Here is a 15745-nt window from a genome sequence, read left to right as displayed (position 1 = left end):
GTATACAACTGTGCTCTTCGTGCTAATGGAATCTGCTGTCGAAATCAAAATCTCTAATACTTGTTCGTGCAGTCTGCTATGGAGCTCTCCAGGGGGTCGCCCAAAAGCAAAATATATCGAAATATTACCCTTGAAGTCTACATGAATTGAATGAAGATGAAACCCGGGACGGGAACATACACGATTGGTGATTTGGGTTAATGAGACCGACATAAATATATTTCCCTCAAGTGTACTATGATAGAAGCCTATAACTCCATAACCCTTTAAGTATAAACTCCGTCCGTCATGACCAGCACGAGCCCTCATTAGGTATACGATCTGCATGAATAAACCATATTCCTTCACTCAGTACCCTCCGGCGCAGCATGATACTTCTCCGTCGCCGAGCGGAACAGCTCCTGCTGCTGACGAAGCAGCTCCTCCTCTGACAACCCGCTCTGCTCCATCTTGCTCTGCTTCTTTTCCCGCGACTGCAGACACAGTTAGAAGTCACCCCAAATGTCTCATATTCCTGGGGAAAGAAAGCATACCTTCAACTGCTCCTTGTGCTCCTCCGCAACTGCAAGGACATCCGGGACGTAATCGCCAAACCCGAGGTCACGTAGAGCCCGCTCCACATGCTCACACGCTATGGTCTTCTTGGCCTCTTTTTCGCTGATGTCGTTCGCTTCGGAGGAGATTAGGGTGATGAATTCAACGCAACATTCCATGAGAAGGTCGCGCGCGTCTTTGGAGAAGGATTGTCCGGACGAGGGGGGAAGGATCTCGGTGATGATTTTCTGGACCGTCGCTGTGACTATTAGCGACAGTTCCGCGACTTAGAAGCACACCGAGGCTCGCGAAGAAACATCGCAAGGTAGTTCACACCTTTAGGAAGCGACAAGTCGTCATTTGCTGTGGCCGTGTTAGCTAGTATCATTGTTGCGCCAAGACGCGAAAGACGTACAGCTGAACTCCCTATCTGACATGATTTCGGTATTTGTCTAAAGGGATCGCAAGAGCAAGTCTTCTGCAGCGGCGATAGATTATACCGTGACAGTATGGAGTCACCTGTTTACGTTGCCTCTTTGTCCGAGCGTAAGCCTGACGGACCCTCTTTATCGCGAAATATGGATGCGACGAGCGGAACGGATTAACCAAGAGGCAGAAACCCACCGCTCAGGCTATTTATCTTCGGCTGCGATTTTTTTTCGGCTTTATTTTTCTTCATCTCCCACAGAGAAATCTCAATATGATGTTCTTTGAGAAATATCTACAATTCAGCATTATGCTCTTGACTAACTGACAAGGTATGTTTAATCGACTCTGCTTGCCTTTTTTACCATGATGAACATCGTTGTCGCCCCTATCAGACCATTCTATGGTGACGTACACTGTCCAAGCCAAACGGACCACTGATACCACAATTTCATGATTTATGCCACTCAGCACCTACTTGAGCATTGCTGATAATTTGAAGCATTTAGGACAGCCTTGCTCATCAGCAAGCAGAGCAGCCATTCCGTAGCTAGCATGAAAAGGTACGGCATTGACATTTTTTTCTGTCTTCTATTTTTGTGATGAACAAACTACATTCCATGCTAAGTATGAAGATGCGCTGCATCTAATGCTTAAGAAATGTACCTGCTTTTCATCTTTCGGCTGATCAATTCTATTCTGCTGTCTTGTTCTATGGCTTGTTTTAATAAGAGTCTCGCTGACTCGTCTACAGTAATTTAGTATCACGCCTGGAAGGCCGCGAGTTGTTGATCGTTCCACCTGATCCTCCCATTAGCACTATCCGTAGCAATTTGAGCAGAAACTTACGAAAGAAACTTCCCGCTCAGTTCTTTAGGAGCATCAAGCACCAACTTGGCCATGACATGCCCTGGTTGCTCGGGCTTCAGCAACTTCCCTTCGTTGTGCACTGTCGTAAACTTAGAATGGACCTGCGGCTCGAGTGTCGTCGCATGATCCTCCCTCAGTTCCCTCTGCATTTCCGTATCGACCATGCCCGGCCGGATAGAAATGCTTGTAACATCTGGCTCCTCCTCACCCAAGCTCAAAGCCAAATGATTCATTGCGGCCTTCGTGGACCCGTAGAGTCCCCATCCGCGGTACGCAGAGACCGCGGCTCCGGAACTTGTAAACACAATCTTTCCCTTGCTCTCCCGCAACTTTGGCAGTGCCGCTTGCACGAACGAGACAAGGCTGAAGAAATTCACATCATAGCCCTTCTTCCACTCCTCAATATTAGCGGTCGCAATTTTGCCCACCTGTCCCAAGATACCATGGTTCAGGACCAGACCGTCGATGCGTCCGAAGCTCTTCAGTGCGAGCTCGACTGCTCTCGTCGCGAGCGAGAAGTCGGAAATATCGCCGTTTAAGATGGCGACTTGGTCCTTGTATTCGTTCTTCAGGGCCTGGAGGGGCTCGACGCTCCGCGCGATCACGACGACGTTGTGCGATTGGGGGGCGGAGAGGAGGTATTTTGTGATGGCGAGGCCGATGCCTGAATCGTTAGCTCAAGCAATTGGAGTAAGCTTGAAAGCATGTAGGTAAACGTACCTCGAGAGGCACCAGTGACAATGATTGTTTTGGCCATTGTGACTTCTAGTATTAACACTGAAGGTTGTAAGGCTGAATTTGTGGTAGAGGGCGGAAGAGATTGCGGGATACCTCGAGGTTTAAGATGATGTAACAAGCCGAGGAGGGGTCGCGGGGTCAGTGTCCAGCCAGGTGATCTACAGCAGACAACAATTCTGAATGAGTACGGGGAAAGGTCCAATTAGATGAATCTCCTAACAGTGGTCATGTCTATAGCTTAGACATCGACCCAATCGCAGCAAATTAGAAGACTGATGTCTACTATATATCAATGTCTTGTCTTACCCTCTTTATCGCGCAACTCGGCCACCATTTGGCTGATCAATGAATTAATGCGACGGGTCAAGCAACTAGGACATCCCCCCTCCAAAAAGTTACATCAAAGATCTGGCAGCCCTTATGGATAACAATCCCACTCGGCTGCATCGAGAGAGAGGTGAGGATGATAGTATTGGAAGGAACAGAATTTAGAATTCATCAGCATAGTCACCTGACCAATTTGCGTTCTCCTCCGCTTTAAACGCGTCAAAGTTGACGTTCTGAAATGGATGTGGCTCAAAAACGCGCAATCAACCAATGATTATGACTGCGTAGTTTGTGTGGTAGTGCCGTCAGCGTCGCAGGGCATTGCCCTCAAGAGTCACCAAAGTTTTCGCTAGAGCCGGCAACATTCCTATTGCACTAGACGGCCGTATGGAGCCAACTCGATGACTTGGCAAGGAAAGTATAGCTAACGATCTCCTTGATCATATCATTGACAATGGTCGATCTAGATGCTTCCTCTCGGGCCCCAGTCCAGACTCACTATGCCTACTTATCCCGGCGGCAAACAGCAGTTTCCCGAGTCACTCCTAAGGCAGCGAGACCGGCAACTGTCCCGGTCCACCTCCAGGCTCGGGACCCCTAAAACCGGGACGAGGCCGACGATGAAGGCGCCTAAAACGAAACAGGTCAAAGAATCCGCGTCTGTCATGCGGAGGGCGCGCTATCCCCACAGTCTGCAATCCACACCACACCACATTTTGACGCCTTGACACATACATATTCCTATACGATCTCGGTTCGGCGTTGCGCTGCGGTATATTAGGGTGCCAATTCCTCGGTTCTATGGGAACTGAAGAAACTCAATAGCAACAACACTGCTTTACCAAGGAAGTTTGGATCATACCGGAAAAAAATCAAGCAAGATGCCTACCATAATCCTCGGCGGCGGCATAATCGGCTCCTCAATCGCCTACTACCTCTCCCAACAAGATCCGTCCAGGGCCTCGCAAATCCACATCATTGAATCCAGCGACACTCTTTTCTCATCCGCCTCCGGGTACGCCGCAGGCTTCCTGGCAAAAGACTGGTTTGAGCCGTCTCTCCTCCCGCTCGGCGAGTACTCTTTCGCACTCCATGAGTCTCTAGCTGCTGAACATGACGGAAACAAGAAGTGGGGGTATATGAAGGGGATGGCGCTGAGTTTGGGGAGTACGGATGCAGGGTCGGGAGGTGCAAGGGGGGACGATTGGCTACGGTCTGGCACAAGCCGCGCTGAGACGGCAACGACGAAGCCGGTTGTCCTTGAAGAGGGGCCGGAGTGGTTGACGAAGCAGAAGGCGACGGCGATCGAGAAGATCAGCGAGGGTGGAAGTGTGGCGCAAGTGTATGTGACCTTTCAGCCCTCTTAACTCAGATTAAAGCTGACGAACACAGTGACCCCCTTCGCCTCTCACACTTTCTGCTCGAACAAGCCGTCTCACGCGGCGTGAAGCTGCACCAACCCAGCAGAGCAACCTCCTTAGTAACAGACTCTTCAAGGATGGTCACTGCCATCAAGATCTCTAACCACGCCACAAAAACCGAATCAATCCTCCCCTGCACCAACATAATCATTGCGGCGGGCTCCTGGACCCCTCGCGTATTCTCATCTCTCTTCCCCTCTTCGACAACAACATTTCCAATCTACCCGTTAGCAGGATACTCCCTGGTCATCCGCTCTCCACGGTACACAGAAAGACACGAAAAGGAACTCAACGGTGAAAGTCACGCAGTTTTCACGACGCACCCGCCCTCTTGCGGATTCAGTCCTGAAATCTTCTCCCGTGAAGGAAGCGAGATTTACATCGCGGGTCTGAACAGTCGCGAAATTCCGGTTCCGGAGCGGGTGGAGGATTTGAAGGAGCGCTACTATGATGAGAAGGAGATGCAGAAGCTTAAAGATGTCACCGTGAGACTTATGGGCAAACTCCCCGTCGGGAAGACCGAATCAACTGATGAAATTCCCAACACAAATGATCTGGAAATCCTCCGCGAAGGTCTTTGTCTCCGGCCCGTTGCGGAACGCGGCGTGCCGTTTGTGAGCAAGGTGGATGACTCTACTCTGGGTGGTATTAAGACTGCTCAGAACGGCGGCGTGTTTGTTGCGGCGGGCCATGGGCCATGGGGCATCTCATTGGCTCTGGGAACGGGCAGTGTTGTTGCGGATTTAGTAAGAGGGGTTACACCTGCTGTTGATGTTCGTGGGTTAGGTGTGGGGGATGGGAAAGTGAAGGCGAAGTTGTAGATTCAGATAAAGGTTGACAAAGCCTGCTTATAGAATCCGATAGACCATGGTGCTTTAGGCGCCATATTTGCAATGTACTTGCCGAGTGAAAGAATGAGACCAGGGGCCTCAGTTTCTTAAAAGGAAAGATTTGCAATCTGGAGCGATCATAATATTGGAGGTATTATTACTTCAACTAAACGAGACGCACGACGTACTGGTCGCCGCTTTTCCCGGAGTACAGGGCTCTCTACATGACAAATGACGGACTGTTGCGTCTTACAGCTAAGTCACAGATGCATTCTGGCAGGCACCTGCAGCAGCTGACGGGAAATCTGAAGTTCCGTGTCGTATGAAGGATGGGGGCCAGCCTGGAATTTGCTGCAGGAGAAAGCCCCTTTTTACCGTGACCGCCACCGGCTGATTCGCCCTTAACCATTGCAGGATGGCTGAATCATCACCGCAGAGCACTTTTCTTGCTAAAAGAGGAGCATCTATTGATATAGACGGTGTCTTCAACGTCCGAAGTTTCGGCGGTTATCCCAGCAGTCTCAGGCCCAACTGCTTCACCCGGGATAGCTTCATCTACCGATCCGGCCACCTGAAAGACATCACCTCACGAGGAACTATACAAATCCGCGATCTGGGCATCTCGATGGTGATTGACCTCACCAACTCGGGTGAAACGAAGGCGCTCTTTACGGGCACGTCGAGCCTCAGCCAATGCAGGGTGCTGAACCTTCCTCTAGTGAAGCATGGATTCACAGTCCAGCAACTCGCGGACAAGTATAAGAGGTATCTTGAGGAGGGGGAGAAAGTGAGTCACTGGAACATTAGAGTAGTATGTGGTCTGATATGCCTAGGCTATTGCAGAGGGCTACCTCAAGCTCCTCATTGAAGGACACCAAGTCGTCCGGGACATTCTCTTTTTGATTCGCGACAACCCTGACGATGTATTTCTTGTTCATTGTGCGATGGGTAAAGACCGAACAGGAGTCGTATTCGCGGTCCTTCTCTCCTTAGCCGGGGTCTCAGATGATGCCATAGCAGACGAGTATAGTCGAAGCGAGCTAGCACTGGAAGCAGCGTTGCCTAAGATTGCAGCCGCGATCAAGAAGGCTATCCCGACGGTTACTGACGTGGAGGCGCTGAAGAGAGCGAGGGTTGTTATTCAGACAAGGTACATAGCTTCTGTGCTCCCAGAGTTGTACTAATGATGTTCTAGGAAGGAGGCGATGCTGCTTATGCTGCAGTTGATGGTGGAACGGTTTGGTGGGATGGTGCAGTACCTGAAGAACTGCTGTGGTGTTAGTGAAGAGGATATTGAGCTCATCCAGGCTTTATTGACTTTTACAGCCAAGGACACCGATTGAGCGCTGTTTTTGAACTGTCACCATGGATTACTAGGGCTACGGCTATCTAAGCATATTCACTCCGGGCTATTACAAGCACCAGTAGAAGGACGCCAAGGAAGAGAAATCAGGTGATTTATCCATAGAGGTCCTTAACAAGTAGTATATGGCTAGACAGGAGGAGATGGAAGGCTATATAGCATCGTTAGCCAAGCAAGGGCACCTTCTCAAACGCCTCCTCAATCCCCGCCAGCCCATCCACTCCCAAATCCTCCTTTGTCAGCACTTCTTCATCCTTAGCACTAAACGCCTTCCCGCCAGCATCCTCAAGATAAGCATGTGAAATATCGAGGACATCCCCCCATACCGGCCACAGCACCCTATACACTTCCCTATCAATCTTCACACACCTCGCCTGCACTCCCTTTGCCTTTCCAAACGCCTCCACTACGTCACCAATAGACCGCTGCTCGAGCACAGCAGAAACAGTCTTTCCTGACAGCGTCTTCTCCGGCTGGTCAAGAATTGCCTTGACAAATAACCCAGAATTCACCTTCTCGTCGCCCAGAAGAGGAACTTTCGTTGCCGGGTCCACGCCCAGAAAAGTCACGTAGTTCCTTACCCCAATCCCACCAAAGGCGCAAACCCTGTTTGGATGATACAGCGGAACAGCCATGTTTCCAGCATACCACCCAAGCCAGACGAACGTCGTCTTCTGCAACAGCTCCGGAACAGAGCGTATATACCGGTCGACGGCGTTCTTACTTTCATAGTACGGCACGGCGATCCGTCCCTCCGAGTTCGTCTTCGAATCTGGCAGCGTTGACCATACATAATGCTTCAGTGTCTCAGTTGCAGCAGCAGCCTTTGCAAGATTAATCCCGGCGTTCGTTTCCAGCTCCATCGCGCCCTCGATGCCATGAGTGGGGAGGTTTTCGAAGAAATTCGTGACGGCAAAGACCGCGTAGCTTCCTTTGAAAGCGGATATCAGTGATGAAAGATCGTGCAGGTCTGCTTCTATGACTTCAATATTTTTGTCGAGAAGGGTTTGGGCTGCGGCGCTGGAGGGATTGCGGGTTATTGCGCGGACGATGTACGTTCGGTCAACAAGGTCGTGGAGGGCGGTTACCACGGAGCCACCTTGGGTCCCTGTTGCGCCGACTACGGTGATAACTTTGGACATGGCAGTAAATGAAAGTGTGAATTGACTTTCCTATGATTCACTGTTGAAGGATGATGCTCTGCGCCCATAGTTTTGACGGGACATTGGGTCCTTAAGTAGTCCTTCGCGTTGCTCGAAACTGTAGCCATTGGCACTCAGTGGCCGCAAACCTATGGGCTTTCGTTAGAAATTTGTCATACAATGCGGGCCTGACAAATTCATGAAACTGATATCTGATATGGATGCGGGCTTACTCGGGATATTGCGGACTGCGGGCTGCGGTGCGGGCAGATGTGGATCCCCGCAACTTGCCCTAATTCCGTCGGCAATGATTGTCTCCCCAGGCATGACAATGAAATGCGACGCACAGCATCACATATAAAGCCGGTCTAGGACACAGTAACCAAATGTCCCGGGTAACTTGGCATCTAGCTCATTATAGAACATAGTACCCCAGCATTATCCGTTTAATAAGCAACCATCCCGCCATCCCATCGATTGAATATGGCCATTACAGAACTCCTCCTTCCAACATTCAAAACAGACCCTGAGACACAGTCTCTGCTACAGATTCAAGTGGCATCGCTATTTTCCCCTTTCCGTGGCATGCCCGGTTTCAGGTCTTTCTTTCGCGGGAGGATTTTAGCTGAGGCGGGCGAGCCTGTTGACGAGAGCGGCGGGCGCGGTATCCTTGTTATAGGTGCGCTTCATACTGACGCAAATTCCTTTCTGCACAGATAGACAGCTCTATGAGAATGGAACCTGAAGCTAAAGCTCGTGTATTTTAGAGTGGGATGAGCTGCCTTCTTTTCATGCGTTCTACCCCAATTCCCGCACATTCCAAGAATTCCTGGCCGTCGCAAGACAGTTTGTCAAAGCCCCAGAATACCCCGGAATTATTTGAGACCAGGATCTCTTCAGTTCCATGTACGGAGTCGAGAGTCACGCAGATTATCAAAATTGTTGAGAAACACGAGACGGGGCGGACATTAAAGAAACTCCAGGCCGCTGTGGTGTCGCAGCGTACCGGGGCCACGGCCTTCTCCAGTGCGGGCGGAATCGAAGATCAAAAGGGCTATTTTCTAGGGATGATCGGCTAGCAGAGTCTGCAGGTATGAGTGGTATCCCAATTTTGGTTTCTTCATTGTGCTAATAGGATCGTGCTTTAGAACTACGAGCAGGCAAGAGCGAATGAGGATGTGGCCGGTATCCTCCAGGAACTCACCGGCCATGAAATACTCCTAGATATAGTCATACGAGTGGATCGCATTGACTGTCTAGAGAGGCGCTCCAGGAAAACCACTGCTACGGGAACCCACTGAAAGGGCGGTGGCGGTAAAGGTACATATGTAGCATACCATTTCCAATTCAAGTGATAGCCAAATCTCCACTCCCAACTAAAGCCAGACTATCGAAAGCCTCAACTGCATCTACGCCTTGACAAGGAACAATCAACAACCGCTCGAACGGATCCAGGCGTCGCGGCGTAGAGACAAGCCAGCATGCCAGGAAATCCTCATATGATATTGTCCTGTCTACGGCACCCTCGCGATCTAATTCTTCAGTAGCATTCCAAGCCGTTGCTGCTGTTGATACTGGCAGTTTCGCTAGCGTATGCAGTCCCACACAAACGCCTTCTCGGGATATCGAACTCACACCGTAGAGCATGTACACCACTATGGCAGTGCGACGGATGCATTCAGCAAGAACCCACGCACGCCGATCCGCTGCATTTCCAGTGAGCTCACTTTGTGAGCGGGAGACGAGTCGAAGAGCCCGCGCCGTCAGGAGGCTTTGTTGTTGTTCTGCGGTTGACCTTTGTTCGAGGGTCCCCTGGAAGAACCGGATAGTCTGGTAGAGAAGAAGCGCCTGTAACCTTGCAAGATCATCAAGAAGGGTCGCTGGCTCAGTATTGTTCAGCAGCTCATTAACTTCGTTATCGATTGCTTTGAACAACGTGTTGCGGTTTGTGTCGGATAGAAGACACGACGAAGACGAGATGCCAAATGCCATTCGGATAGACCGTGGCATCAACTCGCGATAGAGCCGCCGATGTATGAAGATCGTTTCGCCTTGTTTGGCGAACTGCGAAGGGTGAATTTTCAGCTCCTCAATAAGCCATTGCCAGCTTTGACTGCTTCCTTGGATGGGCAGGACCTCGCCGAGGGTGCCGAGGAACCGGGTTAGGCTTGATTGACTTGGCGGGGTCCAGGTTGGTGTAGATCTGCGGCGAAGTGGTGGGTACTGGAACTGCTGAATTTGATCGAAAATCTCTGGAATAGTGCTTGTCTCTAAAAAGTCCAGACCAGGGCTGCCGGACGCACCCGGTAGCGCGGCGAAAGAGTCGTCACACATAGCTGGAGCCGTAGGGCTATTGTCTGACTCGGAGTGCGGCTGACTACCTGAGACGCTGACAGGCGGATACGCATACTGACAGTTTTTCCTAGTCTTTCGACAATATTCGCATGTCGGATAGGCAAGGTTACACCTTCGCCGGCCTTTGAAGCACGCGTTGCATGATTTGCGTCGTAAAGACATTGTGATGGGAACGATCTGGCGGTTGCTGACGGAGAGGCTGGGATTACGGAGCTGAAATGCGATACATAGCTGATTTGACTAGTCCAGGCATTACTAATTGATCCAATATAAGTTAGTTTACTAGGCATTAACCACTTAACAGAGTAATCGCTGGGCAGCCTCATAATTTGTGGCTGATCTTGTATAGAACAGTTCGTTAACTATTATGTAAAGTACCTAACAGAATCAAATCAAATAGAGCAAGTCTCTAGCATACATGGTATCACAGCACTCTGGCTGGCACCAACCTACTGTTATAAATCCAGCTAGAGGAAGTTGTTCGTATAGTGGGAACAGAGCCGTATCTGAGGCACATTGAAGGTAAGGGTGTGCGCGAGAATATAGTAAACTCACCAAAAATTAAAATTAAAATAAAAAATAAAAAAAATAAGAATATAACCTAATACTACCATAGAACAGAATGGAAGAAATTAAATAAAGTAGAAACCTTAACAGAGCTTGGATGCCGCGGCTCGCTGATATTGAAACTGAAAAAACAGGCCTGCCAGAACAATTGACTCGTCGGGGCAAGTATTTCGACCTGGTCAGCGACCTCACACGAGCCGTCTGTATACAAATAGAAGCTCGAACATTGAGAAGGAGCGTGACAAGAGTTAGAGGACACCGAATTGGTGAGTGAAAGGTACCCTTCATTGACATACTATTCCACAACTAAATTATAGCTAAATTGCGATAGAGTATCAGCACGATCTACGCGTGCTATGCTGTACACAAGTAGCAAGGTAATTCATTTGATTGACATACTTGTTTATCTGAACGATTCTCGGTCTCAACCACAGAAGAAGGATTCTTGTCATCGTTGACAGCTGAAGACAGAGTACAGAATTGAGACCTGGAAAAACCATACAGGGTCAAAAGGAGTCTGAAGTCTTCAACTTAGTCTGTCTAATGCGGATATGCATTCGCTCGTGGTGGATGGGCTTTTGCACTGCGGTATCAGCAAGAACTGTACATACAGGTGGCGCTTACGCCGTAGTGCAAGCCGCATTCGAATGCTCAGTATTCTTGAAAACGTGCTCATGCCGCTGAGACTTTATTGATCTGTATTCATAGTCGTATTATTGGCATCAATAATTCCGCGGCAAGTGCATTCCAGCTGCGCAGCAACATCGGCCGGCCCCGGCAGTTCCCGATATAGTCGGTTGACCCTAACCCTATATATAGACGTCTTTGCTGCCTTTGACAGAGTACGCAACAGTTACCGAACATCTACCCCTTTTTCCAACCCCAAACGAAAGAGCCACAAAGGGCAAGCACTTTCAAACCTGAAGACGGAACTTGGATCTCAATTTACGTCTCCTTCTGTGCATCCATATTGAGATAACCGGCAACCACCCTGGAAAATCCGGATAGCCCTGCTGTATGATTGACAAGGCTGGTCTAAAACGAGGATCAATTCGATGCTGCCGATGAATAACCTCCAAATATATCAAGATGCGCATGTCACTGGTGCAGACTTTGCGTCCACCAGGCCAATCATGTATAGACACTTTGCTAGCCTGTTCCTAATGGTCTGGTTGTGATCTATCCGCCAAGGAAGGAGGCGCTGGTGGGAGGGTGCGGTTTTCGATCTTGTACAACACCGTATTTGTAATACCACGTCTAAGAGACAATATTGTGCAGACGCCTTATTGATCGAGAATAGAATAAATCTTTGAGGGCGCTGCTGAAATCGATGCTGCTTCGACCTTGGATGTGGCACAATTTCATCCATGTTAGACAGCTATTAGCTTGAAGGGAAGCTCTCAGCCCTGTCCTCCATAACCACTAACGCCACAGAAAGCAAAAGGACAAAACATCAGCTTAATCAAGCCTGATCAAATATTTGCACCCTCCAGTACCCTCTCACAAACTTCAAGCTCTTGATAACCCACTCGCCGTCTTCCACTCCCCATGTCTCATAATAATGGCCTCCCCCTGTGCCGCTCCAGCCTCCTGAGACTCCATGACTCGCAGCATGATAGATAACCGGCCAGATCGCACTGATTCCCTGCTCGTCTGTCCCATCCACAAAGTGCAGCTCTCCACTGCCGACGACATGGATCGTCTGCAGCGTCGCAAACGCCTCTTGAAGAAACCTACTAGTTGGTCTCTGTTGTCGAATGAATATGTGGCTCCGTTTTCAATGACGACAGAGCCCTGGGGATCGCAGAATTGTGCGGTCACGCTGGGAGAGAAGACGGTTGCCCAGGACGCGAAGTCCTGGGTGTCTGCAAAGCGACAGTATTGCGATTTCCTCGATCGGATTGTTTCTGCCAGGGATGGAGGGACGGGGGTGGGCTTGGTGGACATTTTTGTTTGCGGTGACTGCAGATGTAGATGAATATGTAACCAGCGGTATGCCTTATAATGTAGGTAAACAACGTACGCCGAGGTAGTTATGAGGCTGTGCAAGACGGCACAGGATCCGAGTGCAAAAGAGGGGTTGGAATGGTAGAAGGAGGGGTATCATTGCGGGAAAGCTCCGGGATAGGTAAGGCATCTAGTTGCAGCTGCAGCCATAGAATGGATATCCCTGCCTATCAAGATGTTCTTTTTGTCATTCTCCAAGTGACTTGATACTCGTACTGGCTGAAGTGCAGTCAGTGGCTCTGACTTCCTTCTTTTTTTATTTACCAAAATCAGAAGCGTCTTCGGCCATGGATCACTCTATTGGGGGGTTCTGTTTGCGGCGTACAGCTCCAGCCAGGCCTTTGTATGACGTTTTGACTCGCGGCAGTACCCGCACAATTATAATAGCCCCAGCCCATGACTATAAAGTGTCATTTTTGATCTTGAACTCGCTGATCACAACGGTCGCAAAATATGGGGTCTGTATCCGAGCCTTTTAATATTCCTTCCATCAGCTATGACGATCTCGTTCATGATGACCCGAAATATCGGCATCCAGCAGCGGAGAAGTTTGCGCAAGCTCTCAGCGACTCTGGAGTGTGCCTGATTCGAGATCATGGGATTCCCCAGCATAAACTGGATGACTGTTTCCACAAGGCAGGTCTCGGGTATTCTTATTTCAATTATTTTATTATTCTGTTATATTTTTTTTCTTTTTTCATACCCTCGCCTAGTTGAATAGCTAGCTAACCCACTTCACAGAGCCGAGCATTCTTCAACCGAGACCTCGAAACAAAGATCGCCGATCACAGATACTCAGGCTTAACAACGAATGCTCGATTCGTTCCATTCGGCAGCGAGAAGGTCCGCGAAGAGCCGCATCTGGATGAAACCATCGAGCTCAACTACGGCGTCTATGACCTGGTGCCAACTAACGATTGGTCCTTGCCCGGAAGAGAGCTGATGGATATCTCAAGGCCCCTGCATGAAGAATGCATCCGGATCGCCTATAGCCTTCTCGACAGCCTTTCTCAATCTCTGGGCCTTTTGACCTCTTTGACGTCTATTCACGGTCCAGAGAACACATTCTTCGCGCCGTACTATTACCATTTCCCCGATGACATGGATAACAATACTCTTCGGGTTCCTCCGCACATAGACCCCACCACAATGCTCTTCTGTTTCCAGGACTCGCTTGCCGGGCTCCAAACTGCTGATATGCGAGACTTGATGGGAAACCTGTCCAGCACGGCAGTCGCAAAGAGGGCAGCGTTCTACCCCGTCGGGAGCCAGCCAGGAGAATTCGTTGTCTTGGCGGGTCATATCCTGAGAAAGCTTGTTGGAAACATTAAGCACTCAGTGCATCGTGTCGAGAGACCGCTGGGCTCAGAAGGACTTCACTTGAATTTTTGGATCGTCCCGCGTCTGGATACGAGGATTGCTTCCGGCCGGGCCGGGGAGGAGGAAGTGAGGGCATATTTGAATAGGGTGTTTCCAGGGCATTTGGGGGGTTCTTAGGTGGTTGACAACAGAGGTGTGCTCTTTACAGAAATCAGCATCGTGGTGATCCATTTGATACTCCGGAGACCATATAGTGGCTATAAAACTGTGCTTCGTTAGAAGCGGTGTTTCCGGACTATCCATCCGCTGGGCTAAGCTTGCCTGCTTACTCTTCTACTCTCTTTATCTATTTTCCTAGCATTCAATTGAGCGGTCGTGTTTGACTTCAGCCGGAGAAATTCTCGAACATATATACCTCCAGACGGCATGCTGAAGGGCTGATTGATGATTATTTATCTCCCATCCAACAACAAGATAGAGACCTTATCACCTGATATACCACACTTATGCATTAAGCAATAGCGGTATATATATGAATCCTGGAAGGTTCAAAACAAGGTAGACACTGGCAACTTACCCCAGGGGCTAGGATACAGCTGAACTAGTTGGATTTGTAGAACCTAGTGTTAGTTCTGCATATACCAGCAGTCAAACTAAACGATATAGGCTGGGGATATTAGGACGCAGAGTAGGGATTATGGTCGCGTGTTATCGTATGTACTACTAGGGTAGCCACCTTGACTGTGCTAGAGCAACCGCCATACTAAATGCAGTGGCAAAGGCTATAGAGCCACTTGTAAGGCGGCAAAAAATTATGGCAAAAAGTATACGGCCCTAGCCGCGGATCGAACGCGGGACCTCTCGCAATTATGATGCTAGGGTTAGCCCTAAGCGAGAATCATACCACTAGACCACCAGGGCAATTGTTGAGTACCTACACTTGCTGACAAATATGTATGGCCTAGTAAAATCAAAGTAACTTTTCCCATACCAACCTGACTGTCGAGGCAAGCAGGTTGTTCGAGACGATAAGAGGCGTATTTCTGATGAGGTATATGTCACCTTCGCATGAATATAAGGTAGTAAGAATGCCTCTGCGAGGGACTGAAGTGCTGGTAGTCCTTAAGTCATATATGGTCTTTGTCTGATATATATAATCCTTGCGTCTTATTCACTAGCATCCCTGCTTTAGGAACAGCTTGATCTATCCTACGTAAATACTTTCAAGTCTATCTCATGCTCCACCCTTAATTTCTAATACCATATCAGATTACAGGTGTCAACGATCTTGCTCCTTTCTTTATACCCGGGGATTCATGGGAGGAATGCAATTCCTTCTGGTTTGCCAGGTTGGCGGTGCACCGGCGGGGGCTTGTTGCAAACTCCTGCTGGAAATGCTCCTAGGAAAGGGTTGCTGTTAGAATATATGCATTTACCTGCAATACGAAAGAGAACCGGGTCAGATGAAGTGCCTTCAAAGTTGCTGGTTGCGGTTCAATATGTTGATTATCGAGGTAATTACTCAATCTCGGTCATGTGACCACTGGCTGCAACGAAATGATTGTGTCAACCGGAGGAGATTCCTCCTTACTAATAAATGTTCAGCACCTCATTCATTTGCCTGTCTGTTTGATGCTTTACACCGTTTGTATGGCAGGGATATCTGTTTAATGCCCTATACTGTTTGTATGGCAAGGATATCTCCTGCATAAGCAAGAACCTTTCTTTTTGAAGCCTTGGAAAAGGTATAAATTGCCTATACAGATCATAGTTAGGAGATTAAGACCTTCAATGAAATCGTTAACTATGGATATTGATTACATAACCACCCCAATAATCTACAGT

At 49.1% G+C, this 15745-nt stretch overlaps 9 protein-coding genes across 9 annotated transcripts, besides 1 other annotated feature; 4 read left to right on the top strand and 5 right to left on the bottom strand.

Moving 5' to 3' along the window:
- Nucleotides 1-15745: part of a sequence feature (contig 1.172 1..523550(1)) that runs on past both edges of the window.
- Nucleotides 201-1063, bottom strand: nctB (negative cofactor 2 transcription regulator complex subunit NCB2). The gene is made up of 4 exons (XM_050613130.1): nt 950-1063; nt 871-897; nt 534-793; nt 201-473 (listed from the first exon to the last, which is right to left on the bottom strand). The coding sequence occupies exons 1-4, from the start codon at nt 969-971 to the stop codon at nt 345-347; spliced, it is 438 nt and encodes a 145-aa protein (XP_050468969.1). The 5' UTR covers nt 972-1063; the 3' UTR covers nt 201-344.
- On the bottom strand, nt 1725-2633 carry ANIA_09357 (SDR family oxidoreductase; the record flags this gene model as incomplete). Its single annotated transcript, XM_050613129.1, has 3 exons — nt 2551-2633; nt 1810-2494; nt 1725-1779 (listed from the first exon to the last, which is right to left on the bottom strand). The coding sequence occupies exons 1-3, from the start codon at nt 2585-2587 to the stop codon at nt 1725-1727; spliced, it is 777 nt and encodes a 258-aa protein (XP_050468968.1). The 5' UTR covers nt 2588-2633.
- Nucleotides 3777-5137, top strand: ANIA_09356 (NAD(P)/FAD-dependent oxidoreductase; the record flags this gene model as incomplete). The annotated part of the gene is made up of 2 exons (XM_677533.1): nt 3777-4237; nt 4288-5137. The coding sequence occupies 2 exons, from the start codon at nt 3777-3779 to the stop codon at nt 5135-5137; spliced, it is 1311 nt and encodes a 436-aa protein (XP_682625.1).
- On the top strand, nt 5562-6489 carry ANIA_09355 (tyrosine-protein phosphatase; the record flags this gene model as incomplete). The annotated part of the gene is made up of 3 exons (XM_677532.1): nt 5562-5933; nt 5980-6296; nt 6342-6489. The coding sequence occupies 3 exons, from the start codon at nt 5562-5564 to the stop codon at nt 6487-6489; spliced, it is 837 nt and encodes a 278-aa protein (XP_682624.1).
- On the bottom strand, nt 6674-7651 carry ANIA_09354 (uncharacterized protein; the record flags this gene model as incomplete). Its single annotated transcript, XM_677531.1, has 2 exons — nt 6674-7115; nt 7158-7651. The coding sequence occupies 2 exons, from the start codon at nt 7649-7651 to the stop codon at nt 6674-6676; spliced, it is 936 nt and encodes a 311-aa protein (XP_682623.1).
- ANIA_09353 (uncharacterized protein) lies at nt 8135-8534 on the top strand (the record flags this gene model as incomplete). The annotated part of the gene is made up of 2 exons (XM_677530.1): nt 8135-8330; nt 8419-8534. 2 exons carry the CDS (start codon nt 8135-8137, stop codon nt 8532-8534), a joined length of 312 nt encoding a protein of 103 aa, XP_682622.1.
- ANIA_09352 (uncharacterized protein) lies at nt 8999-11025 on the bottom strand (the record flags this gene model as incomplete). The annotated part of the gene is made up of 5 exons (XM_677529.1): nt 8999-10060; nt 10117-10261; nt 10425-10458; nt 10855-10868; nt 10973-11025. The coding sequence occupies 5 exons, from the start codon at nt 11023-11025 to the stop codon at nt 8999-9001; spliced, it is 1308 nt and encodes a 435-aa protein (XP_682621.1).
- ANIA_09351 (uncharacterized protein) lies at nt 12036-12520 on the bottom strand (the record flags this gene model as incomplete). Its single annotated transcript, XM_677528.1, has 2 exons — nt 12036-12275; nt 12311-12520. The coding sequence occupies 2 exons, from the start codon at nt 12518-12520 to the stop codon at nt 12036-12038; spliced, it is 450 nt and encodes a 149-aa protein (XP_682620.1).
- Nucleotides 13034-14077, top strand: ANIA_09350 (2OG-Fe(II) oxygenase family protein; the record flags this gene model as incomplete). Its single annotated transcript, XM_677527.1, has 2 exons — nt 13034-13156; nt 13322-14077. The coding sequence occupies 2 exons, from the start codon at nt 13034-13036 to the stop codon at nt 14075-14077; spliced, it is 879 nt and encodes a 292-aa protein (XP_682619.1).

Source organism: Aspergillus nidulans, chromosome VIII (genome assembly GCF_000011425.1).
Source record: "Aspergillus nidulans FGSC A4 chromosome VIII".
Lineage (NCBI taxonomy): Eukaryota > Fungi > Ascomycota > Eurotiomycetes > Eurotiales > Aspergillaceae > Aspergillus > Aspergillus nidulans.
This window is presented reverse-complemented; position numbering and strand designations above follow the sequence as displayed.